Genomic DNA, 25946 nt, shown 5'->3' on the forward strand with positions numbered 1-25946 from the left:
CAGCCAGGGACGCAGCGGGGACGTGGGGGCACACCTGGCCCCACCCCACCCCACGCTGCGCCAGGCAGGGCTGCAGCTCATGGAGCTGCTGGTGGGGACCCCACGGGTGCCTCGGCCGGCAGGTGGGCGAGGGTGGTGGGTGGCACAGGGGTGATGGCAGTGGGTGGCGTGGTGGTGACGGTGGAGGGTGGTGCAGAGATGCCGGTGCCAGGTGGCACAGGGGTGCCAGTGGCAGGTGGCACGGGGCTGAGGGCAGTGGGTGGCACAGGGGTGCTGGTGGCAGGCAGCAGGCGGGCAAGGGCCGCCCGTGGCAGGCGGGTGAGGTGATGGCAGGTGCGGGAGCCGAGCAGCAGGTAGAGGCAGGGGTTGAGGCAGCTGCTGAGGTTGAAGGCCAGCCCCAGCAGGTAGAGTAGGTGGTCAGGGGGCCCAGAGACCACCAGGTGCAGCAGCTGGGTGACCTGGAAAGGCAGATGCAGCACCACGTAGGCACTCAGCGTGGCCACCACGATGTACTGGAAACGGGTGAGCGGGTGGCCGCCTCGGCTGCTCCGGCACCGGGCCAGCACCAGGGCCACCCCATGGCAAGCCACCACCACGCAGAAGGGCAGCAGCCCCTCCACCACCACCTCCAGCCAACGCAACGGCACGTCCCAGCTCCCCCTCTGGCTCCGGCACACCACCAACCCGGGCAGCAGCTCATCTGCCACTGACAGCGCTGCGTCGGGCACGCTGCAGCCACCCGCCACCAGCCAGGCGCCCACGCACAGCACCGCCGGCAAGCGGGCCGGCCGCCGGCACCGGTACCAGAGCGGGGCGGCCACCAGCAAGCAGCGGTCCAGGCTGATGGCCGCCAGCAAGAAGAGCCCGCTGTAGTAGCCCAAGCCATTGAGGAATCGGTGGAGGCGGCACAGCGGGGTGTCCAGAGGCCCCTGGTCACGGTGGGCCACTGACCAGATCTGCAGGACCGAGTTGGCGAGGAAGAGGAAGTCGGAGGCAGCCAAGCTGAAGATGAAGGCGGCCAGTCCCCGGCAGCGCAGGCGCCAGCCCGTCAGCCAGAGGGTGAAGGCGTTGGCGGGCAGCCCCAGCGCCGCGCAGGCCACCTGCAGCTGCCTGTCCCACGTCAGGGTGCCGGGGGGTGGCAGGAGCAGCGGGGGGAACAGCGTGGCGTTCAGCTCCATCGCCTGGACTCCAGCACTGCAGGCGGCGTGGGCAGCTCAGGGCTGCGGGAAGGGGTGCCACCCCCTTTGGTGTCACCTCTTCCCATGTCCCTTTGGTCTCACCCCCTCCCGTGTCACCCCATCCTGCAGCACCATGCCAGTGCCCACCCAGGGCCACCCCAGAGGCCCCCTGCCTTGCGGCAGCCTGGCTTACTCCTGCTCTGCCCTCCTTTTGGGGTGCCCCCCCCCGCTCTCCTCTGTGGCATCTCTGTCCCCCACCAGCTGTGCCACCATGTGCCCACCAACTCCATCTGCCCCGGCCGAGCCCGGGGGTACCCCACCAGCCCCTGCTGCGGGGTTCCAGGGCAGTAAATAACATAGGACCTACCTTAACAGTGGGGAGAGCACAGGCAGAGGCGGCAGGTGGGGGGCACCCGGCTGTGGGGCGCCCTATATGTGGGAGCGGGTGGGAGGGGCTGCAGCGGTGAAGCTCTGCCCCCTCTCTCCCCCCCTCCTCCGGCAGTGACCCCCCTCAAACCTCTCACCCCCCACCCAGGCGCTGGGTCTGTGCCTGCAGGGAGCTCTGGGGGGGGGGCAAGCCCTGCCTCAGTTTCCCCACCCAGCCGGGGGGGTGGGGGGGCCCAGGGAACCCCATTAGCAACAGCCGCAGGCAGAGCGGAAACGGCCGCACTATCAGTGCTCTGGGGCAGTGCCATGGGGCAGGGGGGTGGCCATGGGGCAGGACCCGCTCTCACCTATGGCCACCCGCTGCTGGACCCCACACAGCATCAGAGTGGGGGTCTGGAGACAGCGCGGACCCCCTGGGCAGGGGCATAGATCTGTGTGTGGTGTGACTGTGCCAGCGGGTGCTGCGGGGGGGGGGCACGTTTGGCATCGTCCCTGCGATGGCATCTCACCATCATGTGCTGGCTTCCTGCTGCCACTCATCCTGTGGTGGCTGAGCCAGGCTGATGGTATCGTGGGGCACGGGGGGGCTGCGCTCGCCACAGCACCCACGGCTGTCATGTCCCTCCTGAGTGCTGGGGGGATGGGAGGTGGCCATGGGTGAGAGCGCTGGGGACGTGGGTTGGCACTGGGGACACTGGTAGTCGGTGTGGGGTGAGAGCACTGGGGATGTGCTGGTGCTGGGGACATGGTGGTGGCCACGGGGTGGGGACATGGGTCAGTGCCAGCGGAGGGACCCTCGGCCGGCGCTGGCGGTGCTGTGACCTCGTGGCTCTGTCCCGGCAAGAGGGTGTCAGTGGCCAGGTGCCGTTTCCTGCCGCTAATCACTGCTAATTGGCTTTGCACTGCCCGTGTCCAGGGAGCCCACGGGGGGGGGGGCGTGGGGGGCACGTCGGGGTGTAAGAGGATTTCCCTGCCTCCTTCTTAAGGCTTGGCCAGCGCAGGGTCCCGCTCCCTGCCTACCCGCCCGCCAGCCCACCCGGCCCCGGCCCCGGCCCCATGCCACGCACCCGGGGGGACAAGGGGACCCCCAAGGACACAGAGGCCCCGGACAAGGGGAAAGGGGGGCAGGCAAGTGAGAAAACCCCCAAACCCCCTGAGAATGGCGGCCCCCCCGGCACCAAGAGCCCTGGCTCTGAGTCCCGGCATGGTGGCCACGGGCAGAAGAACAGCAAGAAGGGCCCCGGGGACCCCCACGCTGCCGCCAACAAGACCTACTCGCCCTTCCTCAACACCGTCTTCGGCAAGGTGGGGGCAGCAGAGCAGGGCAGGGGGCGGGGGGCGCTGGCGATGGAGGGGGCACCGGGGCAGTGGGGACAGGAATGCTCTGGGACCCTGGGGATGGAGGGGACATGGAGGCACAGGGACAAGGTTGGGGATGCTCCAGGACACTGGGGATAGAGGGGACATGGGGGTGGTGTGGATGGGGACAGGGATGCTCTGGGAACCTGGGGATGGAGGGGACATGGGGCTCTGGGACCCTGGGGATGGAGGGGACACAGGGGCAGTGTGGATGGGGACAAGGACACTCTGGGACCCTGGGATGGAGGGGACATGGGGCATTTGGGTCAGGGGTAGGGATGCTCTGGGACCCTGGGGGATGGAGGGGACATGGGGGCACTGGGGACAGGGACACTCTGGAATCCTGAGGATGGAGGGGTTATGGGGCACTGGGGGACAGGGACACTCTGGGACGCCAGGGATGGAGGGGATACAGGGGCGCTGGGGACAGGGACACTCTGGGACCCTGGGGATGGAGGGGACACCCAGAGTGAAAGTCTGAGCCAGGGGAGCTGAGCTGCCAGACCTCTGCAAGGGACTCATGCTGCTCTCCCACCTCCGGCAGCACGCAGCACCCATGGGTGCTGGACAAATCCTGTCTGGAGCCTGGGGGTCCCAGGCTGGGGCAGCTCCAGGCTGGGCGGCAGGAGAGGGAACGTGGGGGCCAGGGCAGGGGACAGAGGCATGGGGCAGGGCAGGCTTTGCCTCCAATCCCTCTAATCCCTCCCGCTGGAGTTAATTTTGTCCCATGCTTAACAAAGCTGACACAGCGGTTTGCTGGGGGTGGGGGTGGGGGGGTGCTGAGCCAGGTCTGATTCTGTCCCCACCCTGTGTGCCCGGCCCAGGAGCGGGAGCTGTCACCGGAGGAGCTGGACGGTGAGCGGGGGGGAACAGGGGTGCTGGGGGGCTGGGGTGGGCCATAGGCATGGGAGGCATGTTCTCATGGAGGGATCTGCCATAGGGACACATGTGCCATGGAAGGATCTGTCATGGGGACATGTGCCACAGAGGGATCTGCCATGGGGACATGTGCCACAGAGGGATCTGCCATGGGGCGCAGTGCCATGGAGGGATCTGCCATGGGGACATATGACATGGGGGGGATCTGCCATTGGGCACAGTGCCAGGGGGACACATTGTCATGGAGTGATCTGCCAAGGAGACACATCATGGAGGGATGTGCCATGGGGTGCAGTGCCACAAGGACACGTGCCATGGAGAGTTTTGCTGTGGGGCGCAGTGCCGTGGGGACACTGTCCCGGAGGGCTCTGCCATAGGGCACAGTGCCACAGAGCCATGTACCACAGCATGGCACCCAGGGAGGGAGATGCCCCAGGGTGACGCAGTGCCTGGGGACCCCCACGCCTGATGGCATCCATGTGCCCACATGTCCCCACGTGTGTGGGCAGAGCTGCTGGACGCCTTCAAGGAGTTCGACACGGACCAGGACGGGTACATCAGCTACAAGGACCTGGGCACCTGCATGCGCACGCTGGGGTACATGCCCACCGAGATGGAGCTCATCGAGATCTCCCAGCACATCAAGATGAAGAGTGAGCGTGGGGCCGGCTGCCGTGGGGCTGGGGAGGGGTCCAGAGGGCCAGGGGCTGGGGTGGGGGGCGCTGAAGTTGTCCCTGTCCTGTGTGCAGTGGGCGGCCGCGTGGACTTTGAGGACTTTGTGCAGATGATGGGGCCAAAGTTGCGGGAGGAGACAGCCCACATGGTGGGCATGAGGGAGCTCAAGATCGCCTTCCGTGAGGTATGGCCACCGCCACGGGGGACCACGGCCATGCAGGTGACTGCAGGCATGGAGGGGGCAATGACCCTGGAAAGACCACGGGGTGACAGTGGCCATGGGGGTGACCAGAGAAAGACCATGGGGGATGGTGACCATGGGGGTACAGTGACCACAGGCATGGAGGGGAAAGCAACCATGGGAAGACCATGGGGAGACCATGACCATGGGGTGATAATGACCATGGGGTTGCGGTGACCACAGGAAGACCATGGGGTGATGGAGACCACGGGGGTGACTGCAAGCATGGAGGGGACAGCAACCATGGGAAGATCATGGCTGACGGTGACCATGGGGGTGATCACAGGCATGGAGGGGAGGGTGACTGTGGCTCTGGAGGGGGATGATGGGGCCGGTGAGGAGGGTGACCACCCCCTGCGGGTGCCACAGTTCGATGTGAACGGGGACGGGGAGATCAGCAGCGCGGAGATGCGGGAGGCCATCGCAGCGCTGCTGGGGGAGCAGCTGAAGGCGCAGGAGGTGGATGAAATCCTGCAGGACGTGGACCTCAATGGGGACGGGCACGTGGACTTCGACGGTGAGGGGCCTCCCCTTCCCCACGGCAGGTGGCTGGGGGCTGCGGTGGGGGGATGAGCTCTGGGTCCCCTCACACCCTCCTCCCTCACCCCACAGAGTTCGTTATGATGCTGTCAACCCGGTAACGAAGCCTCAGGGCAGGAGGGGGGACCCCCCCCCCACCATCCCCCATCCCTGTCAGGCGCTCCCTGCCCACCCGCCAGCCCAACCTCTCTGCCAGCATTAGGCTTCAGAGTGAACAGCTGGAGCTGCGCCTGCATCGGGCAACAGGGCAGACACAACACCCTCACCCCCCCCAGGCCCAACAGCCCCCAGGGGTGGCAGCAGTACTGGGGGGGGGGGTGTGGGATGGGCAGGGGACCCAATAAACCCCCTTGATCAGAGCTGGAGGAAGGTGTCTGCTGGTCTTTGGGAGAGGATGTGGGGTGGGACCGTCCCAGCCCCTGCCCACCCCGGGGGGGGGGGGGGGCAGCGCCTGGGGACGGGGAGGTACAGGCAGGGCCGGGGGTACAGGCAGGGCTCGGGGGGTACAGGCAGGGCTCGGGGTACAGGCAGGGCTCGGGGTACAGGCAGCTCGTGTTAACCCGCGCTCTGCCGTTGGCTGGATGAGCAGCCGCGCTGCAACCGGCCGGCCAGTCAGCATCCCAAACCGCTGGCCAAGGCACCAGCACTCTGCGATGTGTTGCTCTAACTGGCCAATCAGCGTGACAGAGGCCACAGCATCAACCAATCAGCAAGAGCGCTCTGCTGGCCAATAAACACACACCTACTGCGCCAGCTGGCCAATCAGCACGCGGGGGGCCCATGCAGACCGTGGGGGTACGGGGGGACACCCCACCCCCCCGGATGCGCCCCCAGGGATCCCCAAGGCCCGGGGACAGGGTCACCCCCGGTGGGGTGGCGTCGTGGGAGGGCGAGGGGCTCCCCAAAAATACGGGTCTGGGGGCGATGGCTCCACTGGGGCTCGAACCCAGGACCTTCTGCGTGTAAAGCAGACGTGATCACCACTACACCATGGAGCCGGCGACGGGGCGCCCCCGCCCGCCCATCCAGCCCGGGGCACGGGGGGAAAACGGGGGGACACGGGGAACAGGAGGGGACAGAGGGGGCACACGAGGGGATACGGAGGGGATACACGGGGGGACTGAGGAGGTACCGAGGGGGGACACGGAGGGTGTCCCTGTCCATGGAGTGTCCCCGCCCGTGGGGGGGTCCCGGGGGGGCTAGGGGTGGCTCTGTGGCGCAAGGGAGAGCGCGTTGGACTTCTAACAGGGGCGGCCATTCAAAGGTTGTGGGTTCGAGTCCCACCAGAGTCGCTGCTTTTGCTGGGCGAGGGGCAACAAGACATGGGGACCCCCACGACAGACCCCTGTGAGGCAGCACGGGTGGGGTGGGGGTGAAGCCCCCAAAAATGTGGGGTCACCTCTTGCAGTTAATGCCCGTGGGTGAGTGTGCCCATGCATTTGAGTCCCACTTCTGGCAGCCCCTGGCTCCGTTTTATTGGGGGGGGGGGGGGCGGCGCGGCGGGGAAGGAAGCGCCCCAGGGCCTCCCCGGGGTCTGAGGGGCAGGCGGGGGAGTTTGGGGGACACAGAGGGTCCCACCACCTACACCCAGCACGCACCCCAGGGCAGCAGGACGGGCGAGTGGGACAAGAAGCCGTGTTCCCCAGGTGGGGGGGGTGTCAGGGTGACACTTGGGGACCTCTGGGAACGGGGCGAGGGGGCGGGGCACGGGGATCTTGGGGGGGGGGGGGGGGGGCATGGTGGCCCTCCATCGCAACTGGGTGCCCACGGTGGCATCGAGGAGGGGCACATGTCAAGAAGCCCATAGTGGGAAGACAGGGAGGAGGAAGGGTGGGGAACACGTGCCCCCCCCAGTGCCCCCCATAGTACACCAGGAGCTGCCCGGGTAGCTCAGCCGGCAGAGCATCAGACTTTTAATCTGAGGGTCCAGGGTTCAAGTCCCTGTTCGGGTGCTACCTACTCCCATTTTTGGGGGTACAGCACCTCTGGGGGGAGTGGGTGCTCCCTCAGCTCCCCCCACGCAACAAGAAGGCCCCTGGGATCAGCACCCAGCCCGACCCCCGCCACAGAGCAGGCACAGCCAAGCTGGGGCATTCACAGATTTTAATTTATTTTTTTTCTGGAGAGAGAGAAGGAAAAAAAAAAAAAAAAAAAAAGGCATCATACGCCCCCACTTTGCAGATTTGGGGGTGCACAGACCCCCGCTGCCTCCCCCCACAGCGCATCTCCCAGCCTCTGTAGTGTCTGGAGGTGCAGGGGCCTGCTGCGCCCTGGAGATGGGATGGGAGACACCCCCGCCCTGCTCCGCCAAAACCGGGGACCCCCCCTGCCCTAAACAACCTACAGGGAAGGCACCTTGCGGGGGAGCCCCATGTCTGGGGACCACCCCGGGATGGGGCACCCCCGGACGGGGGGGGCTGGGGGGCTGGCTGGGTGCCCGCTCCCCTGGGGTGCTGCGGGCAGGGGGGAAGGGAACCCCAGTTGCTCTCTACATATATATAATATACACCTATAGAACAGGCTGTGGGGTGGAGTGTGGCCCTCCCACTCCCCAGAGAGCACCCATATGCCTGGGGGTGTGGGGGATAAGGGGAAATGAAAAAAAAAAAAAAAAAAAGGGGGGGGTGGGGGAGGGGGGGCAAAGAGACCAAGGCCAGCCTCGGGCTCGCCCCACTGTGCCCACCGCCCGGGCAGAGCTGGCCCCTGCCCTCCCCGGGGGCCACACTGACTGCCCCCCCTGGGAGAGCTGTGCCCCCACCCCAGGGGGCTGCCCCCCCAACCCCAGGGCACCATCTCCACTGCACCGGGGAGGGGGCCAGGACCAAGCGCGCCTGTATGGGATGAAGGGGATACCCTGCCCCCCCGCCCCCACCAGCCGGAGTGGACTGGGGGGGCCATGCCGGCTCCCGCCCCCTGCCCCGGCATCAAGGTCAGTTTGGATCGGCTAAGGCAACCCCGGCAGGCGAGCGCAGCCGGCGCTCCCGGCGACGCATGGGGACAGACGGGCAGTTAAGACAGACGGACAGACAGACAGACGGTGGGGGGCCTGCGGCAAGTGCCCCCGGCAGCCGGCTGGCCTTTGCCTCCCCCTCCCCGCCGCTCCTCCCCGCTGGCTCAGAAAATGTCCGGGCACAAGCTCCAGTCCTGCTTCTCTTTGCTCTCCCAGTAGCCACCCTTGTAGACGTGCGCCAGCTCCTGGGTGACCGGGTCCTTCTTGCGCTCAAACCACAGCGGCTTGTAGGGGTCGTGGGGGGGGCCTGGGGGACAGAGGGAGGGGGTGAGGGCCGTGGGGGGGCAGGCAGGGAGCAGGGTGGGGGCCACTGGCCCCTTTCTTACCATCCTCGGTGGCCCTGGAAGCCTCGGCCTCACGCCTCTTGCGGGAGATGCGCTGCTTCTCCTCCAGCCGCTGCTTCTCAGCATTGGCCTCGTCCCAGCGGCCGTTCTCCATCAGGCGCTGGTCGGGGCGCCAGCGGCTGTCGGTGGGTGCCGTGCCACTCTCCGGGGCATTAAGCGTCAGTGCCAGCTCCGAGAAGTAGTACATGTTCTCCGCGTACTTCCTACACCAGGGAAAGGGAGAGACCTCAGCCCTCTGCCAGCGGGCTTCACACCAAGCCCCTTACCGGGGGCTGGAGCTGGCCTTCCAGCTCTTGGGACACCTCAGCCCATGTCCCTAACTCACGGGAGCGGGTTCCTCTTCCACAGCAGCACCCGGCTGTCCTCGGCTTCATGGGCCCTCTGCCGCCCCTCGGCTCCGTTTTCCCCAGCACCCAGCATCACCTTGTAGCAGTCCATCTTCTCATCCCAGGTGCCCAGCAGGACAAAATGAACCTTCCCCGTGGGGTCTGTCACCTCCCCAGTGACCTGCCGGGACAGGGGACAGCCTGAATCAAGCCATGTGGGAGTTACAAGCATGCCAGCCCATCTCACGCCTCCCCGTGCCCCTACCTTCCTCGCCACATCCCGTGAGAAGTAGCTGTAAGGAACGAACTTGAGGTTGCACTTGTCACCCGTCTTGTGATTGACGATCTCTATTTCACCCGACTGTGGAGGGGAGGGGATGCTCAGAGCCAGCCCCCAGCCCCTTCCCCACTGACAGGGGAAACCAAGGCACGGGGGATCCACGCCTCTGGGCACAAACGTGTCCCAGGGAGCCCCATCGCTGGCGTTTCATCCCACCTGGTCTATCCAGAGCTTGCCCACGATGATGTTGTGCACGGTGGTGGTGACTTTTTTCCATGTGTAGTGGTTGCCGGAAGAGTGGAAGATGCAGTGGATGGTACCTGCAGAGGAAGGCTGTGTTGGGAACGGTCCCTGGGAGCCTGCCCGGTCCATGGAGACTCCGGTGGTCCCCAAACCAGACACACTCCCTCCTCAAGCGTCTCCTGGCACGGCAGGTGTGCCCAGGGCTGCAGTGCTCACCCAGAGGCATGATGGAGAGGTATTTGCCCCGAAATTTGCTGGTGATTTTGATTTCCTGGCGAAGCGTCCAACCGTGCTTGGAGTCAGCATGGTGGGCAGCAGCTGGCGGGTGGTGGCTCACCTGGCCAGGAGAGGGGACAGGTCAGTGCCAGCCACTCCCAGCAGACCGGTGGGCCCGGAGGAGCAGGGCTGGTGGTACCTGCTCGCAGAGGGAGCGGTAGCCATTCTCCTCCAGGCGATCCAGCTCAAAGGTCTCCCCAAGGAGGGGGTTGAAGGGTTTGCTGGTGCGGAAGACGGTGGTGGAGTAGGATGAGACGGTAAAGGCGGCCACGTAGCACAGTTGCTCCAGCGAGCTCTCACACTTGGCTGCCCGGTCGAGCAGCTCGTGGTACTCCAGATCCTCTGTCAGGCGCTGGAGCATAGACAGGGGCTCGTTGAAGTTCACCTGGAAAGCAGCAAGAGGTAAGAGGGAGTGGTCCTGGGGTGCCCTGCGCCCACCTGCCAGCACCACCAGCTGCATCACCACTCACAGGCATAGGGATCTTGGACAACTCCTTCCCGATGCAGTTTTTCATGATGCTCCAGAGGTTGAGGCTGTAGTTGGGTTTGTAGGGGATGCGGGTTCTCTTCTCCTTCTTGGTGTCCTCTACCTGGTGCTTGTACTGGGGGCGAGACAAGGGCTCCTGCAACACCGCTGTGACCTCCCCACCCCTCCGAGGGAACCGGGGCACCCCCAGCCCAGCCCTGCCTTGCAGCCACTCCCCCTACCAGCCACATTCCTCCAAGAGCCAGCACATAACGCCGGCAGAAAGCCCTCATCCTACCTGCTCGTCCAGGCTGATGTCACTGCTGGTGCCGCTGATGTTGCTGCCGGTGCGCCTGGTGGGGAGGAGAGGGGCAGAATCAGTCCTGAGCAGGGTGCAGGCAGCGGGAGGGCAGCTCCACACCCCAGCACTCACTTGTGGCCCATGCTCTCTGGCATGGTGATGATCTCTGGGGCATCAAAGAACTCGTTGTCATCATCCTCATCACTCAAGTCTCCTTTCGCAGGACAGCATGGATCTGGGGAGCAGGGGACAGGGCAGCTGAGGCAGCGAGTTCAAGGTTCCTCCCAGTTTCCCCTGGAGGGTCCCCCGACACCAGCAGCCAGGTGCACTGAGGGATGGCAGACAAGGCTTAGGAGGAGCAGGGGCACAGCGAGATGGTTATATGTGCAGCAGGGCAGCAAGCTGCCAGCTGTAGGTGCCACAGCACCTCGGCTGTGTGGCAGAGACCAGACAGACCTATCGCTTGGGGTCAGCAACATGAAGGAAGCTGAAGCTGGCTCAGGAAAAAGCCTGGAAGCAGCTGGGGGTTTCTGTGGGCACAGTGCTGCCAGCTTCCCCCATCCCTGTCCCACACCATGCCACGCTGCTGCAGCTCACTGCCCCTCAACCGGTCCCCCAGCACGCGGCGCAGGGGCGCCCGGGAGCCGGGTGGTACCTTTGGCAGAGCCACCGGTGCCAGATGCACCAGCAGGCAGGACGGTGGCACCACGGAAGGCCCTCTCCAGGTGGTTGTGCTGCTTGGCCAGCTGCTCCAGTGTCTCCTCCAGTCGGATACGCTGGTCCCGTTCATGCTGCAGCGATTTCTGCCACTTCTTGCTGTGGGTCTGGGCCAGCATCAAAAAATCTCGGCAGGCCTAGGGGGGAGACGGTGCCCCATCAGCGCACGGTCTGAGTACAGGGGTCAACCGCCCCGTGGAACCCCCCCTGCCCTGGACCATGGGGTGGGGTGTAGACTCACGTTGATCATGGCATTGGAGGTGATGCGGAAGAGGGTGGCTCGCTCGTTCACCTGCTTAATCTTCTCAGTGCTCTCGGCTGGCAGCCGGAGGGTCTCCAGCTCGCTAAGGGAGCGCTGCAGGGCCGTGCCATGCTTGGCGATCAGGTCGTTGCAGGTACTCAGATCCTCCACCTTGCTGGACAGGGTGCGCAGTGTACTCTGCAGCTCCGTCTTGTCCGTCTGTGACACCGACTCGTCGCCGGAGTCATCTGCCAGCAGAAAGGGATGTTAGCATGGCCCTGTGGGGCCTCTCTCCTCCCAGGAGATGGGGAAGCCACGTGCTGGGAATCACAGGAGCACCTGCCTGCTGAGCCACACCAGGCTCTGACCGCAGGGCTGCCAGGACAGGCACAGAAGGAGGTCCCCCCATTCCCTGAGGGCTGGGAGCCGCATGTGGGGCACTCCTGGCCACCACCACAGCATCCTGGACAGCGATGCCGGGGCAGGGAGTGGCAGCTCGGAGCAGATGGCCGTTCTCCTGGCACACAAGCAGTCCCGCTAGCAGGGAAGCGTGTGCCAGGCTGCTGGCGGCGCCTCAAGCTGGAGTGGGGCAGCAGGGAAGCCAGCTTCATGCTGGCAGGACGGCACTGCTGAGCTCACACGTGGATGGACACAGCCAGCCCTTCCAAATCCTGCTTGGGGAGTGGCTGCCAGCACCCCAGGCCACAGGCTGTGACGCTGTCACCACACAGTGCTCCAACGAGCACAGGAGAGGGACGGGGAAAAGCAGGCTGTGTTTCTAGCTGGCAGAGGGGGCTTGAGAACAGGGCTGTGTGCTGCAGAGGGAACCCACACGGGTATCGCAGGGGGCTGACACGTGCTGCTTGGCTCTGAGGGAACACACGCCGGCTCACGGGGGGGGTGCGAAGGAGCGCGGGCCATACCTGACTCCTCCAGCATCTTGACAGCTTTGGCCTTGGCCAGCTCCAGCGCAGTGACCCAGCGCTGCCGCTCCACCTCCGAGCTGGCCTTCAGGTGGTAGGTCTGGGCCCCGCCATTGGAGATGATGAAGTTGCAGGAGTCCTCCACGGTGATGTTGGCCGTGGCCAGGTTGATGGTGCCGCGGCAGGTGTGCCGCATCTCCGCCTTGGAGCTGCATGGGGAGGCAGGAGGGGGGCACACTGAGGGGGCCGGGGGAAGGAAGCGCCCCATGGCCTGGCCCCGGTGGGGGCCGAGCCCTGGGGGGGGGCACAGAGAGGGCCTGGCATTCCCCGCCCCGCAGGCAGGGCTATTAATAGGGTGCCGGCTCCAGCCTGCGGTGGTTTTGCCAGCGCCGGAACGGGGCCAAGGCTGGCAATGCCACTTTGGGGGGCAACGGGGAGGGGTCCGCAGGCCCTCGGCAGGGACAGAGGGCTCAGCGCCCCCCCAGGAGCGGGCTCGGGGGCCACCACACTGCCCCAGTCCCCGGCCCAGGCAGAGGGTGAAGTCCCCGCAGAGCGAGGCCGTGCCAGCTCGGCACACCCCTTCCACGTCACCGCCACCGGGCCGGGGCCGGGCCTGCCGGAGGGGACCGGCTGCTGGGACACCCCGAGCACGGGCCGCGGGCAGCGCCCCGCCCCGCCAGGCGGTAACCGGAGCTGGCAGCTACTCGCTGGCTCCGCTTCCCCCATGAATAACGGCGGGGCCGGGGAAGGCCAGCCCCCCCCCGCCGCAGCCGGGCTCGCGTGTCCCCTCGGGGTAGCACAACGTTGAGGGCTCCGGTAACGCCGCCGCCCGCCCAATCCCCGCTCCCACCGGCAGCAGGGCCGGGGGGTGGTGGTGGGGGGTGTGTGGTGTGGCGCGGCCCCGGTGGCAGCTCGGGGGGACACACCGAGCCCCAGCGGACAGGGGGAGGGCAGGCAGGGCACGCCCCGGCAACAGTCACAGGTCCAGCGGCCGCTCCACGGGGCAGGGGAGTGACAGCCCTGCCCCGCACCGGGGGGCACCGGGGCCGCATTGGCCCGGGGATGACACCCCTCCCCCCAGACATCCCCCACCGGCCCCCGGGGCTCCGCGGCGGGGACAGCGGGCCGGGCCCAAGGTCACGGGGGAAGGAGGAGGCGCGGGGCGGCGGGGCGGGACGGGGGCGGCGGGGCCAGGCCCTCGGTGCGTACCGGTAATAGCTGAGGAGGCCGTTGCTGAGCACGAACCAGCGGCGCTGGTAGCCCTTGATGTAGTTGGTCCACTTGAAGAGCCAGCCCTCGCGGGCCGAACCGGCCCCAGCGCCGCCCGCCCCGGCGCCACCGCCGCCACCGCCGCCGCCGCCCCCTGCCGCCGCCGCCGCTGCTGCCGCCGGGCCCGCCCCCGGGCCCGCCCCGCCGCCCGCCGCCGCCGGTGAGGGCAAGGCAGGGGCCGTGCCAGGCCCCACTGGCAGTGCCATGGGGCCGGGCAGCGCCGCCGGGCCGGGACCCGCGGCCGCCGCGCGCAGCTCCGCCATCGCCGCCACCGCCGCCACCGCCGCCCCGCCCCACGCCGCTCAGCCGTCACCCGCCCCGCCCCCGGCCGCGCCCCATTGGCGGCGGCGGCCCCGGCGCGCACCGCCCCGACCGGCGTATTGGTGCCACCGCCCGCGCGGGGCGGTACCTGCACTTCTATTGGCTATTGGTGCGCTTGCGCCGGACGCCGTGAGCCCCACCTTCTCACTGGTCGCTTCGCCCGTCTGTCTCCGCGGCGCGCCAATGAGCGGAGGCGAGAGGAGCCGCGAGTCACTGACGTCAGGGCGCGCTCGCTGGGCGGGGCCACGTAACTGAGCTATGACTCATCTCGCTATCGATTGGCCGCGGGGGCGGGGCCTCCCCATACGCGCGCCGCCATTGCCCCTGCGCTACCCTCCCGGTGGCGGTGACCTCTGACCTTTGACCGGGGGGCACCGCTGGGCCTGGGCTAGGTCCGGAGCACCGGCCGGCAGGTCCGGCCCTCCTCCGCCCTTCAGAAACTGGCCTTTACCGGGGGATACGGGGGTGATGCCTGTTAGGGCCCCCTGGGGCGGGGACAGGGCTGTGCTCAACCTCGGGCACCCCTGGGTGCAGCGCGGGAGGGGCCCATGGGTGCGGGGAGGGAACCGGGGCGGGGCGGGGGCTGTCCCCTCAGAGAAGGAGAGGCCACGCTCCCGGCAGTATACAATTTATCTTTATTTACAATACCCTATAAAAATGTAAATTTAGAAACTTTATTCTCATTAACCAGAACCAAAAACTGGAGGAGGTTGGGGAAAAAAAAAAAAGCACAAAGGAAAAAATAAAATAAAATGAACTTTCCACTTGATCAGTTGGAAGAGAAGAGGGAAAGGGCTGGGGGGGAGGCTGGGAAGCAGCCAAGGGGAGCTGGTTAATGCCAGGGAGGAGTTACTGGTTGTAAAATACCTACATGTGCAAATCTCTTTGTTTTCTTTTTTAAAAGCAAAAAAAAAAAAAAAAAAAAAAAAAAAAGTTAAAATTAACACCCCCACACCCCCCGGGAGCAGAACAGCAGAATCCCCCTGGCTTGGGAGGAGGCTGCTGGACACCAGGGCACGGCCAAGGCCCCCCGCCCCTGGCCCTGGGGGTGCTGGGGCTGAGCCCGGGGCACGGGCAGGAGCCGACTTGGGAAGACAAGGCAAGTGTGCAAAAGAGGTGTGCGCATGCGTGAGACACGTGTGCGCGGCTGGGGAAGGGCAGGGACCAGACCTCAGTGCTCATAGGGGCTGGGGAAGGGCTGGGGAAGGACCGGGGAGGGAGGGTGGGCTGGGGGGGGTGGACCCACTCTGCTGCCCCACAGGTGGGGAGCAAGGGGCTTCTCCCAGCCCTGCGGCTCCCCCTTCCCGGGGCGCCCACCTTCCTCAGTAGTGTGCGTGTGTGTGTGGGGGGAGAAGCAGCAGCTGTTGGGGGAGCAGGGGGGGCTTGGGCGCAGCAGGGAAGAGGCAGCACTTTGTTGGAGAGGGTGGGGAGCAGCCAACCATCCCCCCCCTCCCCAGCCTCTCCAGCCAGGATTGCGGGGCAGGAGATGTGCCTCCTGTGCTGGGGGAAACCATCCTGCCAGGCCGTGCGTCGCGGCTGAGGTGGGGGGAACCACCTGCCCTCCAGCCATCCTCTGGAACACTCCGGTGCTGACGGCGGTGGCGAGGAGCCGGGGGACCTCCTACCGGATCCCGTGCACTAAGCTGGTACCGGGAACAATGGTGGAGGGGTCAGAGGAGCCACCGGCATGGAGGCAGCGACTCCCCTCACCCCAGGCTGCTCCATCAGGGCCCTTAAGGCAGGCTTCACCCCTCCGTCCCACCCCGGTCCTGCTCGCAGCTTCCCCAGCCGCCCCGTGCCCCTGGTTTCACCCTTTTCCATTCCCCCATTGTAGGACATGGCCACGCTCACATGGGAGGAGAGGGCTGACGCTTACTGCAATTTTGTCTCCAGCAGGTTCAGCTTCTGCTGGTCGACATAGCGAGAGAAGAGGGAGATCAGGTTCGAGGGGGTGGACACTGGCTTCGCCAAGGCCGCCTGAGGGATCCGCAGGAGCTCTCGGGTTGCCATGAGCATCACCTCCGTCCTGCCAGAGGGGCACAGGAGAAAGGAAGAGTGAGAGGTGCTGGGGAGCCAAGCGCTCTCCATCTCCCCTCAGGGGCCCCGGGTGCCCCGTGCTATGCACACCTTGCCATGTTTTGGCACTGGAACCAAGCCGGAGGCAGTGCCACATCCTCAGAGGCTGGGCCTCGCCATGGGGGAGGGTCCTGCCTGCGCTCAGCAGCCCCACCAAGGGCCCTGCACTGAGATGCCACGGCTGCTCTGTGGGGCCCAGCCTCCCATCGAGGGCTGCCTGCCCCCCAGGGCCTTGTCCCACTGCAATGTGCCACACAGGAGCTTGTGGGGACACTTGTGGCCCGAGGCAAGAGCGGTAATGCCACCACCATGCACCTGGTGCTGTAGGGCTAAGTGAGACTCAGCAATCTCCCATCTGTTCAGGCTAAAAGCGCTACGGCTGCTCAGCCGAGGTGACAGCTTCCCTGCCCCTCCAAGGGACCGCTCCCTGCATGTCCCAAGCTGCATCTACCACTTCCTCCCTCTGCCTCGGGCCTGCCTTTCTCTCTTTCCTTCAGCACCCTGGCAGTTTTCAGTGCTGCTGCCGAGAGTGCAATTAAACCCCCTCATTCATCAGCTCTGCCTCCACGTCCTTCAGATCCTGCACAGTGCAGTGTCTGACCCTGACGGCATCACTGCCTCCCCCCAGGCCGGGGCACAGCCGAGGACAGGTGCTCACCACTGGTTGTCCTGCATTAGCTCCGTGTTCACGTCCGAGCTCTGCAGTTCCTCCCCACGGCTCAAGACCAAGTACAGCAGGGACAGGCCAAACTGTAGGGAGAGAGGGAGCGTGTCAGGGAGGGCACTGCAAGCCCGCCAGGGAGGAACTGCAGGAGGAATCGCTGGCCACCCGAGAGCTGCCATCCCTTGCGAGGGAATCCCTGTGGCAGAGGACAAGCTTTTCTCCCACCACTCTTCCCCTCTGAGCATTTTTTGGGTGTGCCTGAGAATAGCCTCCATCTCCCAGCCCTCCTGGGGAGGGTGGCACAAGCGGGATGATCCCCGCCTGCCGTTACAGCCCCTTGAGCAGGCACTGGGGGTGAGCTCAGAGGGATGGTCTTCATGAACCCATGGCAGAGGAGCTGTCCTCCCAGTCCAGATTTCAGGGCAGGGGCCTGCAGCCAGCGGGACAGACAAGGGAACTGGCTGGCTGACTGCAGCAGAGTCCCAGGTCAGCTCAGACGGCTGATTAATTTGCCAGACACCCTTGTTAATCGGTAAGGGAAGGGGAGAGCACCAGGGGCTGGCAGCCTGCAGCTCCTGTGCCGCTCCCACACCAGGGCTGCATCCGGCTCTGCCATCCAGCACTGGGAGGCAGCTGGGGAACTCAAAAGTTTCCCAATTATGGTAAAACATCAGGACATATCAAGGTGGGAGGGATGAGATGGCCCCTGCAGAGCAAGGGAGAGGGGAACACCTTGTTTTGGAGCACAGCAGTGAGGTGCAGGTTGGTGGGCGCTGGCGTGGTCGCGCTCTGAGGTAGGTTCGTTAGCTGCTGCACAAGGCTGGTGACCGTCCCCAAGGGAAGGTGGTAGAGAACGTGCGAGAAGGGCCTTAACAGGCAGGGCAGCACCTGCAGAGAGAGAAGTGGAGGAGTCAGGACCTGCGGCAGCAAGGAAATGTGCTTCCCCGTGGCCAGTGGGCTGCCCCGTGGCCTCACAGACCCCGACAAGATGCTGCCTCGCTGCTACACACACAGCAGTGGCTCTGCTTTCAGACCCCTCGCATGCTCTGGCTGGGACATGCCAACAGCACCCCCCCATGTCAGCACAGGCCCACTTTAAATTCAGGCAAGTTTCTTCCTTCTTAAATCATTCTCTTTCTCAAAACAAGCTTGGATTTACTTCACAGATGCCTGGGTTTTTGTTCCCTCCATAAAAAAAGATTGCAGAGGACAGCTGAGGGCACGTCCCTCGGATGATGCTGGCCTCTGCTCTCTGTCTCTGGAAGATGGAGTCTCCTGTTGTCGCCCAATGAGTCAGAGACGCAGCCCTTTAGATACACTAGCGCTCAGCCAAGAGCTGGGCTCGTTAAACAAAGGCACCATTTATCAGAAACCCTCCCCGGCTTCCTTCCCAGCGAAGCTGAGCCGTGCCGTGCCAGCCAGCAGGCAGGGGGGACAGGCTCTTCCAGGAGCTCACAGCTCCTGCAGCCTCCCCAGGCCTCTGGCAGTCTCCCAGGAGAGGCAAAACCAACCGGCCTTAAGACAGACGATGCCATTCGCCCTCTCCCTGGTGTAGGAGAGGAGATCCAGACCCCGCACCCAACCTCACCTCACAGTGAGGGGAACCCTCCCAGCCCCTGGAATCTCACCTCATCCTGAGCATCCTTCTTGATGAGGAAGGGCAGGTTCCTGGCGGTCGCCATGAGTACGTCGGCTGCTTGCTCGGGTGACAAAAAGGGGAGGATCCGGGCCACGAGGCGCTTCCCTTTCCGGATGCACATGATCTGCATGAAGTGGTCGTCACTCGGCCTGCCAAGGTGAGGAGAAAGGTGCTGACCCTCAGCTGGGAGCAGCCCAGGGAACAGCAGAATATTCCCATGGGTACCCATGGCCTTCCCTGCACCGGCAGCAGGCAGAAAACACACGCGCCTCAAAAAACATCCCTAGGGAAGGAAAAACAGTGCAGGCACAACACCCCCAACCCTAACTTCTGCCTGTCTGACAGGCTAGGCAGGAGGAGAAGGCCTGGTTCCCCACAGGGCAGCAGAGAAGGAGCCACTGAGACCCTGTGTTCTTCCTTGCCCGTCTGTGCTGCAGAGGCTACAGGTCAGGCAAGAGGCGACAGGCTTAAAAGCAGGCACCCCAGCGACATGCCGGGGTGCAGAGCTCACGGCAGCCAGACATCCAGCGAGCAAGCAGACAGGCACAGTTCATGGCACCCGAGCTGCGGGGTTGTTAGTTGTTATAGGACCATAACCACAGCAAACAGTCGCATGGGGAAAATGGGGGGCGGGGGAGGGAAGAAAAAGGTAGTTTCAGCTCCCCAGTTCCCAACACACCCCTGGGACAGTCAACCTGACTCTTCCTTGGGAAATAGGTCCCTGGAAAGCCAGTTTCAGCAGCTGCAAGTGCCCAAGGACTGTCCGAGCTCCCAGCAGTGACCGAGTCGCAGACAGCAGCTCTGCTCACCTCTCCTGCCCGGGCGCTTTCCCCCTCAGATTGTCGTACATATCACAGATCTTCTGCTTCCTCTCGCCCATCAGGGCCGGCCGCTCGCCTTCCAGGCTCAGGAGGTAGCGTCTCTCATAGTCCTCCACATCCAGGAGGAGGCTATACGTCTGCAGAAGAGACTGCGATTACAGCAGGGCACAGGGATCTGCTAGGGGATCCACTAGCACTGCTCCACAGAGATCCAGGACGTGCCCAGCCCCAGCCAGCGCCCTCCCATCGCCTTTGCTGCTACAGGAACGGCTTAAACTGGCCCAGACCACATCAAAGCCTCCTTCGGACCCAGTGTGAGAGGGGACCGAGCAGTGGCTCCGCAATCCACAAGCACCCACCCTCGCGCACGGTGGCTGTGGGGAGCTGAGGTGTTACTGCCTTATGGCTGTGAGTCAGTAACAGACCCTGTAAAGCCCGTCTTTTTTGCCAAAAACAGGCCATTTTGGGGCATGGTGAAGGCAAGGCTGGTACCCAGCTCCAGCCTTTCTGCTCCACACAGCCCCCACCTCCTGCAAGCAGGACCTCAGCCACTGTTGAGTGCTGGCTTGTCCCCAGCTGGATGTCCAGAGGAGTTCAGCACCACACCATGGTCCCCCTGCCCACCTCGTGTCCCCCCACAGATCTCCGAGGGTCACAGCGGTCCCCCTCAAACTCACCTTCTCGATTGTGACAAGGGTCTGGCGCCTCTTGTCTCGAACCTGCTTCTCCTTCGTCTCCTGCCAGGGAGGGACAGCACGTCAGGACTGCAAGCAGCTCCTGCGCCGGCCTGGGCACCAGCCGCAGAGCTGCATCGGAGGGGAGGCAGGGCCAGAACTCACATCATCCTCGCTGCGGGAGGTCACCACCGCATCGATCATCTTCCGGGGGTTGTTGACGCTGGAAACCGTGAGCTTCCCCAGCGAGCCCTCAAACTGCACTGCAGGAAAGAGGGAGAAGGGAAGCAAAGGAGTCAGTCTGGGCCTGACCCTACCTCACCACCTTTATCTCTGGCCCAAAAGTAGCCCCGTGGCTACCTCCAAACTCCAGCTGGCACCCATGAGACCCCCTGCCCCAGCCCAGAATGAACCACCGCCCCCTTTCACCACCTGCGGGGTTCCAGGCTGCATGGGGAAGGGAGCGCTGACCTGGCTTGTAGGTGTGCTCCAGCTTAGCCACCTGAGGTGTGATGAGTTTGGTGCGTTCCTTCTTGGGACCATCGCCGTGGACTTCCTCTGCTGCTGACAACTTCTCCAGCTTCTGGAAGTAATTCTGAGGCAGGGAGAGGAGAGGTTGAGACCCCCGAAAAACCAGTTGGCAAGGACTGATGCAACACGTCCCTCTCCCCAGTCTGTGCTCCCTCCCTCGCCCATCCCTTACTGGTCTTCCCAACAGCAGCAGCAGGATTTTAGATCAGTGTTCTTCCCCCAGTATACGAGTGGACGATGGCATCCTCCTATCATCCCTTGAGATTACAGAGGTCAAAGGTCCTCCTTGGGTCTCTCTTTCTCAACAATGACAAATCTACTCTCCCTGTGAGGTCCCCAGCTCCCAGTCCTTCCCAGCACACTCCAGTTAGCCTGCCTTGCTGTTAGCACCATGCCCAGGCTGGGCAGCATGTGGCTGAGGCCTCTCACACCAGTGCTCGCGCGCTCTTCCCATCCACCCTGGCCAATGTTTGCCTCTTTCGCAATGACACAACTTTGTTGACTCACGTCCCAGCCACAGCCACACCAGTTCCTCTCCTCTACTGGGGATCAGCTCACCCACAGCTCCCGGAAAACCTCTACTGGTGCAATGCCTCCCACTAACCCCAGAGCAGATGGACCCACCGGCCACGGCCCTCCTGCCAGCTGCCACCAGAGCCCAGACATCCCGCAGCCAGCCCTTGTCCCTGCTCCCACTTGGGCCCCTGGCCCACCATGCCGGGGACTGGATCGCTCTGACCCGTTCCACCACAGGCTGAAGCCACACCGGCAGCCGCCCTCCCTGCTCTGCCCCACACTCATGCCCGCACTGACTGCTCCCAGAACTTTCCAGGTGTGTGGCTGGCTCCTCTGCACCTGCTTCATGAAGATAGGGGCCAAACCCCTCGCAGAGCTAATGACTGCCCCAGAAACACTCCCAGCCACCTCGTGAGCCCTGTTCAATCTCCCAAGCCAAGCAGCCATCCTACGTATCTTGAAGCCCTCCACAGATTTCCCTCGCATGAAGTTGCCCTGTGCGCCCCTGAACCCAGGTGAGCTTTGAGCATCTACCACTGTTGGCAAGAGCTGAGCCATCACCTTGCTTCGTCTGCTCCAAATCTGGCTCCTCCCAGCCCTGTCTGGTGCTCCCTATTCTTGAACTGGAAAAGAGCAGGAGCAGTCTCTCCCCATCCACTTTCTCCACTTTGCTCTTTGGACCCCACAGGCTTCACCACCACCCTGTCAGCCTGGAGTCCTCCTTACACAGCCATTCCCTGCCCAGGGCTCTCTCTTGCACTTTCCATTTAGCAGCTTCCCCATCCCCCATTCTGGGTGGTTTCATTTCACCACTATTACACAAAGCTTCTGACACAGAGGTACCGCTCTCCTGTCTTCTGCTGCGGCTTCCGAACCCACACTGTCAGCATCCCAACATCTCCTCACCCCTAGAGACCTCACCCAAGAACAGGAAGGCAGCTCTTCCCTCGCCGCTGCCCAACTTCCCTCGCTGGGGATGCTCACCCCACCCCGTCCCTCCGCATTCCCCCTCCGGCACGTTCCCCACAACCAGATCTCAAAACACTTCCTCTGCTGCATCACTCCTGGCACTAGCATCCCCCTCCCACCCAACACCCCTCGGCACAGCCGGGAAGATGCCAGTCCTATGTTAAGGCGCTGCCCTGCCAGCGGCCATGGGAGACACAACGGCATGGGCTGGGTGCTTCCCCCTCTCTGGTACCTGGTAGTAATAATCATCCAGGTAGGGGTCAGTGCTCTGCAGCTGCATCATCTGGATCTTGGACACCCAGTCCTTTTCCCGCTGCAGCATGAGGTTGGCGTAGGGGTCTTTGCGTATCTGCTCCTGGTGGCTGCTCCGGTGGCCCCCTCGGTCCCCTACTGAGCCGTTGAGGCTGCGGTGCTGGCTGGCAGGAGGCAAGAAGGGCACCCGTGAGCACACAGGAGCTACAGGAAGGGACAGAGAGCGGTGCACAGGCTAGCCCCGGCAGCACAACCCCGCCGTGTTGAGGGGGGGGCAATGCAACCCACCCCGTGCCAGGCAGCCCCTCTCCCGGCACCGGGCCAGCACTCACTTTCGGTTCTGCTGCTGCCGCTGGTGCAGGAGCCGGCGGTGCTGGGGGTGCAGGTGGGTCGTGTCCGGTCGGAACATCTGAGGCTGCGGCCTGGGGAGAGCAGGGAAGGCTCAGAGGCAGCTGCAGAGAGCGGGCAAGTGGCCAGGAGAGGGACGGCACCTACCTCAGGCCCTGCAGGTGGGATCCAGGGCCCGGCGGGTGCTGCGGCTGAGAGGGAGGTGGAGCGGGGGGAGCCCCGAAGAAGGCACGAAACCCGCTGGCTGGAGACATCATCTGCCCAACTCTGCCCTGGAGCAGCTTGGGATTGACGGAGGGGAGGGGGCTCCCAACCAGGCCAGAGACGCGGGCAAACTGGCTGGGAGACATTCGGCCAGCCTGGCAGGGCAGAGAGGGTGCCCCAAGTCAGCCGGGGGGAGGTTTGGGGGCAAAGGGAAAGGCCCAGGCAGGGCAGCCGCGTCTGCGACGGCCAGAAAGAGCCATGCAGAGCCAGCTCCTGCAGCCAGGCAGAGAAAACTGCAGGACCCTGCCGGTGGTGGGGCCAGGAAAGTGCAGGAAAGGAGCAAAGGGGGCTTTACCTGGGCTCCTCCGAGCAGCTGTGCTCTCTGCAGGTGGGTGAGAACTGGAGAGACACTGTGGGGGAACGGGTGGCCCAGGAGGGAGGAATTCTAGGGAAAGAGAAGGGAAAAAGGACCTCAGTCACAGCCCTGGCACAGCTGATGGTGGACAGACAGGGAGTGGGTGACAGCACAAGACAAAGCCCCAGCAAGGTGCCCCTGGTGGGCTGGGGGCCAGGCCAGGCTCCAGGGAATAGGGCTGAGCTAGCAGGATGAGGCAGCTGGGCCAAGAGAACTAGAGACATCTCTGTAACCGAGACGAGCAGCTGGCTGGCTGTGCGTGACAGCAATAGGTCCACGGCCACCAGGGCTCGGAGCTGCAGGAAGGAGGAAGGGAGGGGGCACTGGGGAGGCTGGAAGACCTCCCAGTAACAGGGAGCTCGAAATCAGCACCCACAAGGAGAGGTGCAGAGGGGGCTGCATACCGGTACATTGCAGAGCTGGTTGGGAGACATCCTTTCGCCGTAGGGAGCAGGGTAGCGCTGCTGCATGGTAGCTCGGATGTGGACAGGCTTCGGACACAGGATCTAGGAGGAGGGAACGAGCACAGTCACTCTGTCAGCTTGCTGGGAACGAGCCTGCACCCTCCGAGCCATGAGCAGGGCCGGGGAGAGGTACCTGCTGGTTGAAGTTGGGCATGGCAGCCTGCTTGGGGGGGGTACCAATGGGGACAGCCCGGACAGGGGGACTCCCGATGACAGGGGATGATGAACGCCGGGGCAGCACCCGCTCGGAAGGGTCCCGGTCTTCCTCTCGAACCTGGGGAGGTCTCTGAGGCAGAGCATAGTCCAGCACAGACACCGATGGCATCTCCTACAAGTGGAAGGGGAGAGAAAGCTCCCCCCAGGATAACAGTCACTGACCGGCACGGGGAGGACTGGCACCGTGTGTCCCACGGACGTTCCCAGCATCCCATCCTTCCTTCCGCCAATTCTCCTCTGCAACCCACTGTGCTTCCCCAGGAGACCCACACCATGGCGGGGGGTCCTGGGGACCCCCAGGGCCTGCCCTGCAGCAACCACATCCCTGCCAAGATGCCTGTTTGCGATGACAGCTCTGCCCAAGCATGGGAACCCTGTGTCACCACCGCACAGGCTGCACGCACACGGTCGGTTCCCAGCCCTCAGCAGCCCTGCAGAGCCAGGAGAGGGCTGGCCGTGCAGCACGCTCTGCTTGCACTTAAAAGCCTGACTCTTTAATTAAAACTGAAAAAAAAAAAAATATCTTCCGCCTTGAGGCACTGACAATCCCAAAACCCTGAAGGGAGTGGCCGACATCTCTCAGACATCACCAAGGACCATGGGTCAGCAGTAACCCCCGCAGCCCAGCTCTCCAGCCTCTGAGGGGACGACGAAGGGTGATGTCTAAGAGGGTCCACAAATGAGCCGAACCACGGCCACCCAGACCCAGCCAGGGGCAAGGAGAGCGCTCCACCATCACAGGCCGATCTGGAGGGGCTGCCCAGCGCGGACGAGCCTGTGGCAGTACAGCACCTATTGCCCTTCAGCACCCAACTTGCTGCCCCAGGGGGTTGGGGAGGGCGTTAACGAAGCCACCGCAGCTGCCACCCTACCTGAGTGAGAAGCGGCCCCCGCATGCGCCGCAGGACAGCTGAGCTGTCCCAGATGCTGGAGTTCAGCCCTCCAGGCTGCTGGAAAGCAAGACAGGGAGTCAGCACGGTGCCGCAGGACCCTCACCCACCCCAGGCTTGCACCCTCGCCAGCCCCATGCCCACCTGCACGGGGGCCCTGGTCTGCACAGCCTGCATGATAGCAGGGTCCTCCAGCTCGCTGTCAATAACCAGCCGGGTCAAGCGTTCTGCCAGCATGTCCTCGGGCTCGCCCAGTAGGTCTGCCTCTGCGTCCTCACCACTGGGCCCATCCTGCTCCCGGGCTGCCACCGGTTTGTCTTCCAGCTCTGCCAGCCGCTCATGTGCCTCCTGCCAGTCGTCATCTGCAGGGGAGCCCCGGTGAGGGAAATGCTCGCAAGGGCAGAAGAGGCGGTGAGGTGGGGGGGGGCTCAGCCCTGAGCCTAAGACCCCCTGAGGGTAATGGGAAGGGGATCTGAGGGTAACAGGGGGCGTCTGAGGGTAATGTGGGGGTGTCCTGAAGGTAACAGCGAGAGGGATCTGAGAGTAATGGCGGGGGGTCCTGAGGGTAAAGGGGGAGGGGGATCTGTGGGTGACGGGAGGGGGATCTGTGGGTAACAGGGAGGGGAATCTGTGGGTAATAGGGAGGGGAATCTGAGGGTAATGGGGGGGGGTATGGGGGTCTCGAAGTGGCGCTCTCACCCACAGCCCCGGCTCCAAACGTATCGTCGTTGAACTGGTCGATATCTTCATCCTCCTCCCCCAGGGCCTGGAAGGCGTCTTCATCCTCATCCAGCGGGCAGTCCTCCAGGGACTGGGGACAGCGGGGCGGGGGGTCAGCACCGGGGTCTCCCACAGGCCTAGGCCCACTCAGCACTCCCCAGGGGCCCACCGGACCGCGGGGGGGGAACGGAGGGGTGAGGTGGGGAGAGGGGTACCCGGTCCGGTGCACCCCACCCCTCAGCCCCGCCACCCCGGTGGCCACCCTGGCTGTCCGTTAACCCGCTACTCCCCGTCCCCGCTGACCTGGTACCGGAACATGGCGGCGGCGGCGGCGCCCACCGCCCGCAGGCTCCGCGCGGCCCGCTCCGGCCCCGGGCCCCGCCGCGCATGCGCCGCCGCGGGCGCACGCGCATGACGTCACCCACGCCCCCCACCTCCGCCAGCGGGGCGGATGCAGGCGCATGAGCGGATGAGGGGGCGTGGCCTTCACTAACCACGCCTCTCCTCTTGACTATGTTAGCTTCGCCCCGCCCCTTGGGTTACTCTTAAAGGGGCAGCGGGCCCTTTTTTT

At 64.6% G+C, this 25946-nt stretch overlaps 4 protein-coding genes and 3 non-coding genes across 9 annotated transcripts; 3 read left to right on the plus strand and 4 right to left on the minus strand.

The window, feature by feature from the left end:
* Window positions 1–30: 30 nt before the first annotated feature.
* On the minus strand, window positions 31–1629 carry GPR152 (G protein-coupled receptor 152). Its single transcript, XM_037402892.1, has one exon. It carries the CDS (start codon window positions 1176–1178, stop codon window positions 78–80), a length of 1101 nt encoding a protein of 366 aa, XP_037258789.1. The 5' UTR covers window positions 1179–1629; the 3' UTR covers window positions 31–77.
* Window positions 1630–2539: 910 nt separating this feature from the next.
* On the plus strand, window positions 2540–5613 carry LOC119155161 (calcium-binding protein 2-like). Of its 2 annotated transcripts, none has more exons than XM_037403430.1 (6): window positions 2540–2870; window positions 3749–3779; window positions 4313–4456; window positions 4553–4698; window positions 5089–5236; window positions 5332–5613. In XM_037403430.1, the coding sequence occupies exons 1-6, from the start codon at window positions 2622–2624 to the stop codon at window positions 5358–5360; spliced, it is 747 nt and encodes a 248-aa protein (XP_037259327.1). In that variant the 5' UTR covers window positions 2540–2621; the 3' UTR covers window positions 5361–5613. The 2 variants fall into 2 exon arrangements, with proteins under 2 accessions (XP_037259327.1, XP_037259328.1); XM_037403431.1 differs by having other exon boundaries at window positions 2545–2870; window positions 4553–4662; window positions 5332–5502.
* A 571-nt stretch (window positions 5614–6184) lies between these two features.
* TRNAV-UAC lies at window positions 6185–6257 on the minus strand. The gene has a single exon. It is a non-coding gene; the product is annotated as a tRNA-Val (tRNA).
* A 209-nt stretch (window positions 6258–6466) lies between these two features.
* Window positions 6467–6551, plus strand: TRNAR-UCU. Its single transcript is given in 2 exon segments — window positions 6467–6503; window positions 6516–6551. It is a non-coding gene; the product is annotated as a tRNA-Arg (tRNA).
* Window positions 6552–7138: 587 nt separating this feature from the next.
* TRNAK-UUU lies at window positions 7139–7211 on the plus strand. The gene has a single exon. It is a non-coding gene; the product is annotated as a tRNA-Lys (tRNA).
* Window positions 7212–7400: 189 nt separating this feature from the next.
* LOC119154957 (oxysterol binding protein) lies at window positions 7401–13941 on the minus strand. The gene is made up of 14 exons (XM_037403026.1): window positions 13596–13941; window positions 12387–12595; window positions 11464–11711; window positions 11161–11359; window positions 10638–10740; window positions 10503–10557; window positions 10209–10340; window positions 9878–10123; window positions 9679–9799; window positions 9436–9539; window positions 9205–9300; window positions 8939–9120; window positions 8596–8816; window positions 7401–8516 (listed from the first exon to the last, which is right to left on the minus strand). Exons 1-14 carry the CDS (start codon window positions 13916–13918, stop codon window positions 8374–8376), a joined length of 2382 nt encoding a protein of 793 aa, XP_037258923.1. The 5' UTR covers window positions 13919–13941; the 3' UTR covers window positions 7401–8373.
* A 652-nt stretch (window positions 13942–14593) lies between these two features.
* PATL1 (PAT1 homolog 1, processing body mRNA decay factor) lies at window positions 14594–25746 on the minus strand. Of its 2 annotated transcripts, none has more exons than XM_037402998.1 (19): window positions 25679–25746; window positions 25355–25466; window positions 24800–25017; window positions 24638–24712; window positions 23683–23877; window positions 23490–23591; window positions 23026–23115; window positions 22614–22825; window positions 22451–22540; window positions 22099–22282; window positions 20322–20445; window positions 20016–20113; window positions 19854–19913; window positions 19165–19313; window positions 18345–18504; window positions 17449–17604; window positions 16711–16802; window positions 15853–16002; window positions 14594–15619 (listed from the first exon to the last, which is right to left on the minus strand). In XM_037402998.1, exons 1-19 carry the CDS (start codon window positions 25691–25693, stop codon window positions 15598–15600), a joined length of 2304 nt encoding a protein of 767 aa, XP_037258895.1. In that variant the 5' UTR covers window positions 25694–25746; the 3' UTR covers window positions 14594–15597. The 2 variants fall into 2 exon arrangements, with proteins under 2 accessions (XP_037258895.1, XP_037258894.1); XM_037402997.1 differs by having other exon boundaries at window positions 24638–24715.
* Between the last annotated feature and the right edge of the window lie 200 nt (window positions 25747–25946).

The sequence above is a fragment of the Falco rusticolus genome, chromosome 10 (assembly GCF_015220075.1).
Source record: "Falco rusticolus isolate bFalRus1 chromosome 10, bFalRus1.pri, whole genome shotgun sequence".
NCBI lineage: Eukaryota > Metazoa > Chordata > Aves > Falconiformes > Falconidae > Falco > Falco rusticolus.

Excerpts from the sequence above, each read along its gene's own strand:
- GPR152 (XM_037402892.1), bottom strand. The coding sequence starts at position 1,178 with ATGGAGCTGAACGCCACGCTGTTCCCCCCGCTGCTCCTGCCACCCCCC.
- LOC119155161 (XM_037403430.1), top strand. The coding sequence starts at position 2,622 with ATGCCACGCACCCGGGGGGACAAGGGGACCCCCAAGGACACAGAGGCC. Across the intron at positions 4,699-5,088 it reads GGGGGACCACGGCCATGCAG|TTCGATGTGAACGGGGACGG; the intron begins GTGACTGCAGGC and ends CGGGTGCCACAG. Across the intron at positions 5,237-5,331 it reads CGGGCACGTGGACTTCGACG|AGTTCGTTATGATGCTGTCA; the intron begins GTGAGGGGCCTC and ends CTCACCCCACAG.
- LOC119154957 (XM_037403026.1), bottom strand. The coding sequence starts at position 13,918 with ATGGCGGAGCTGCGCGCGGCGGCCGCGGGTCCCGGCCCGGCGGCGCTG. Across the intron at positions 11,712-12,386 it reads CAAGATGCTGGAGGAGTCAG|ATGACTCCGGCGACGAGTCG; the intron begins GTATGGCCCGCG and ends TTCTGCTGGCAG. Across the intron at positions 9,121-9,204 it reads CACGGGATGTGGCGAGGAAG|GTCACTGGGGAGGTGACAGA; the intron begins GTAGGGGCACGG and ends CTGTCCCGGCAG.
- PATL1 (XM_037402997.1), bottom strand. Across the intron at positions 25,018-25,354 it reads GTTTGGAGCCGGGGCTGTGG|ATGACGACTGGCAGGAGGCA; the intron begins GTGAGAGCGCCA and ends GCTCCCCTGCAG. Across the intron at positions 18,505-19,164 it reads AAAGCGCCCGGGCAGGAGAG|GCCGAGTGACGACCACTTCA; the intron begins GTGAGCAGAGCT and ends TCACCTTGGCAG.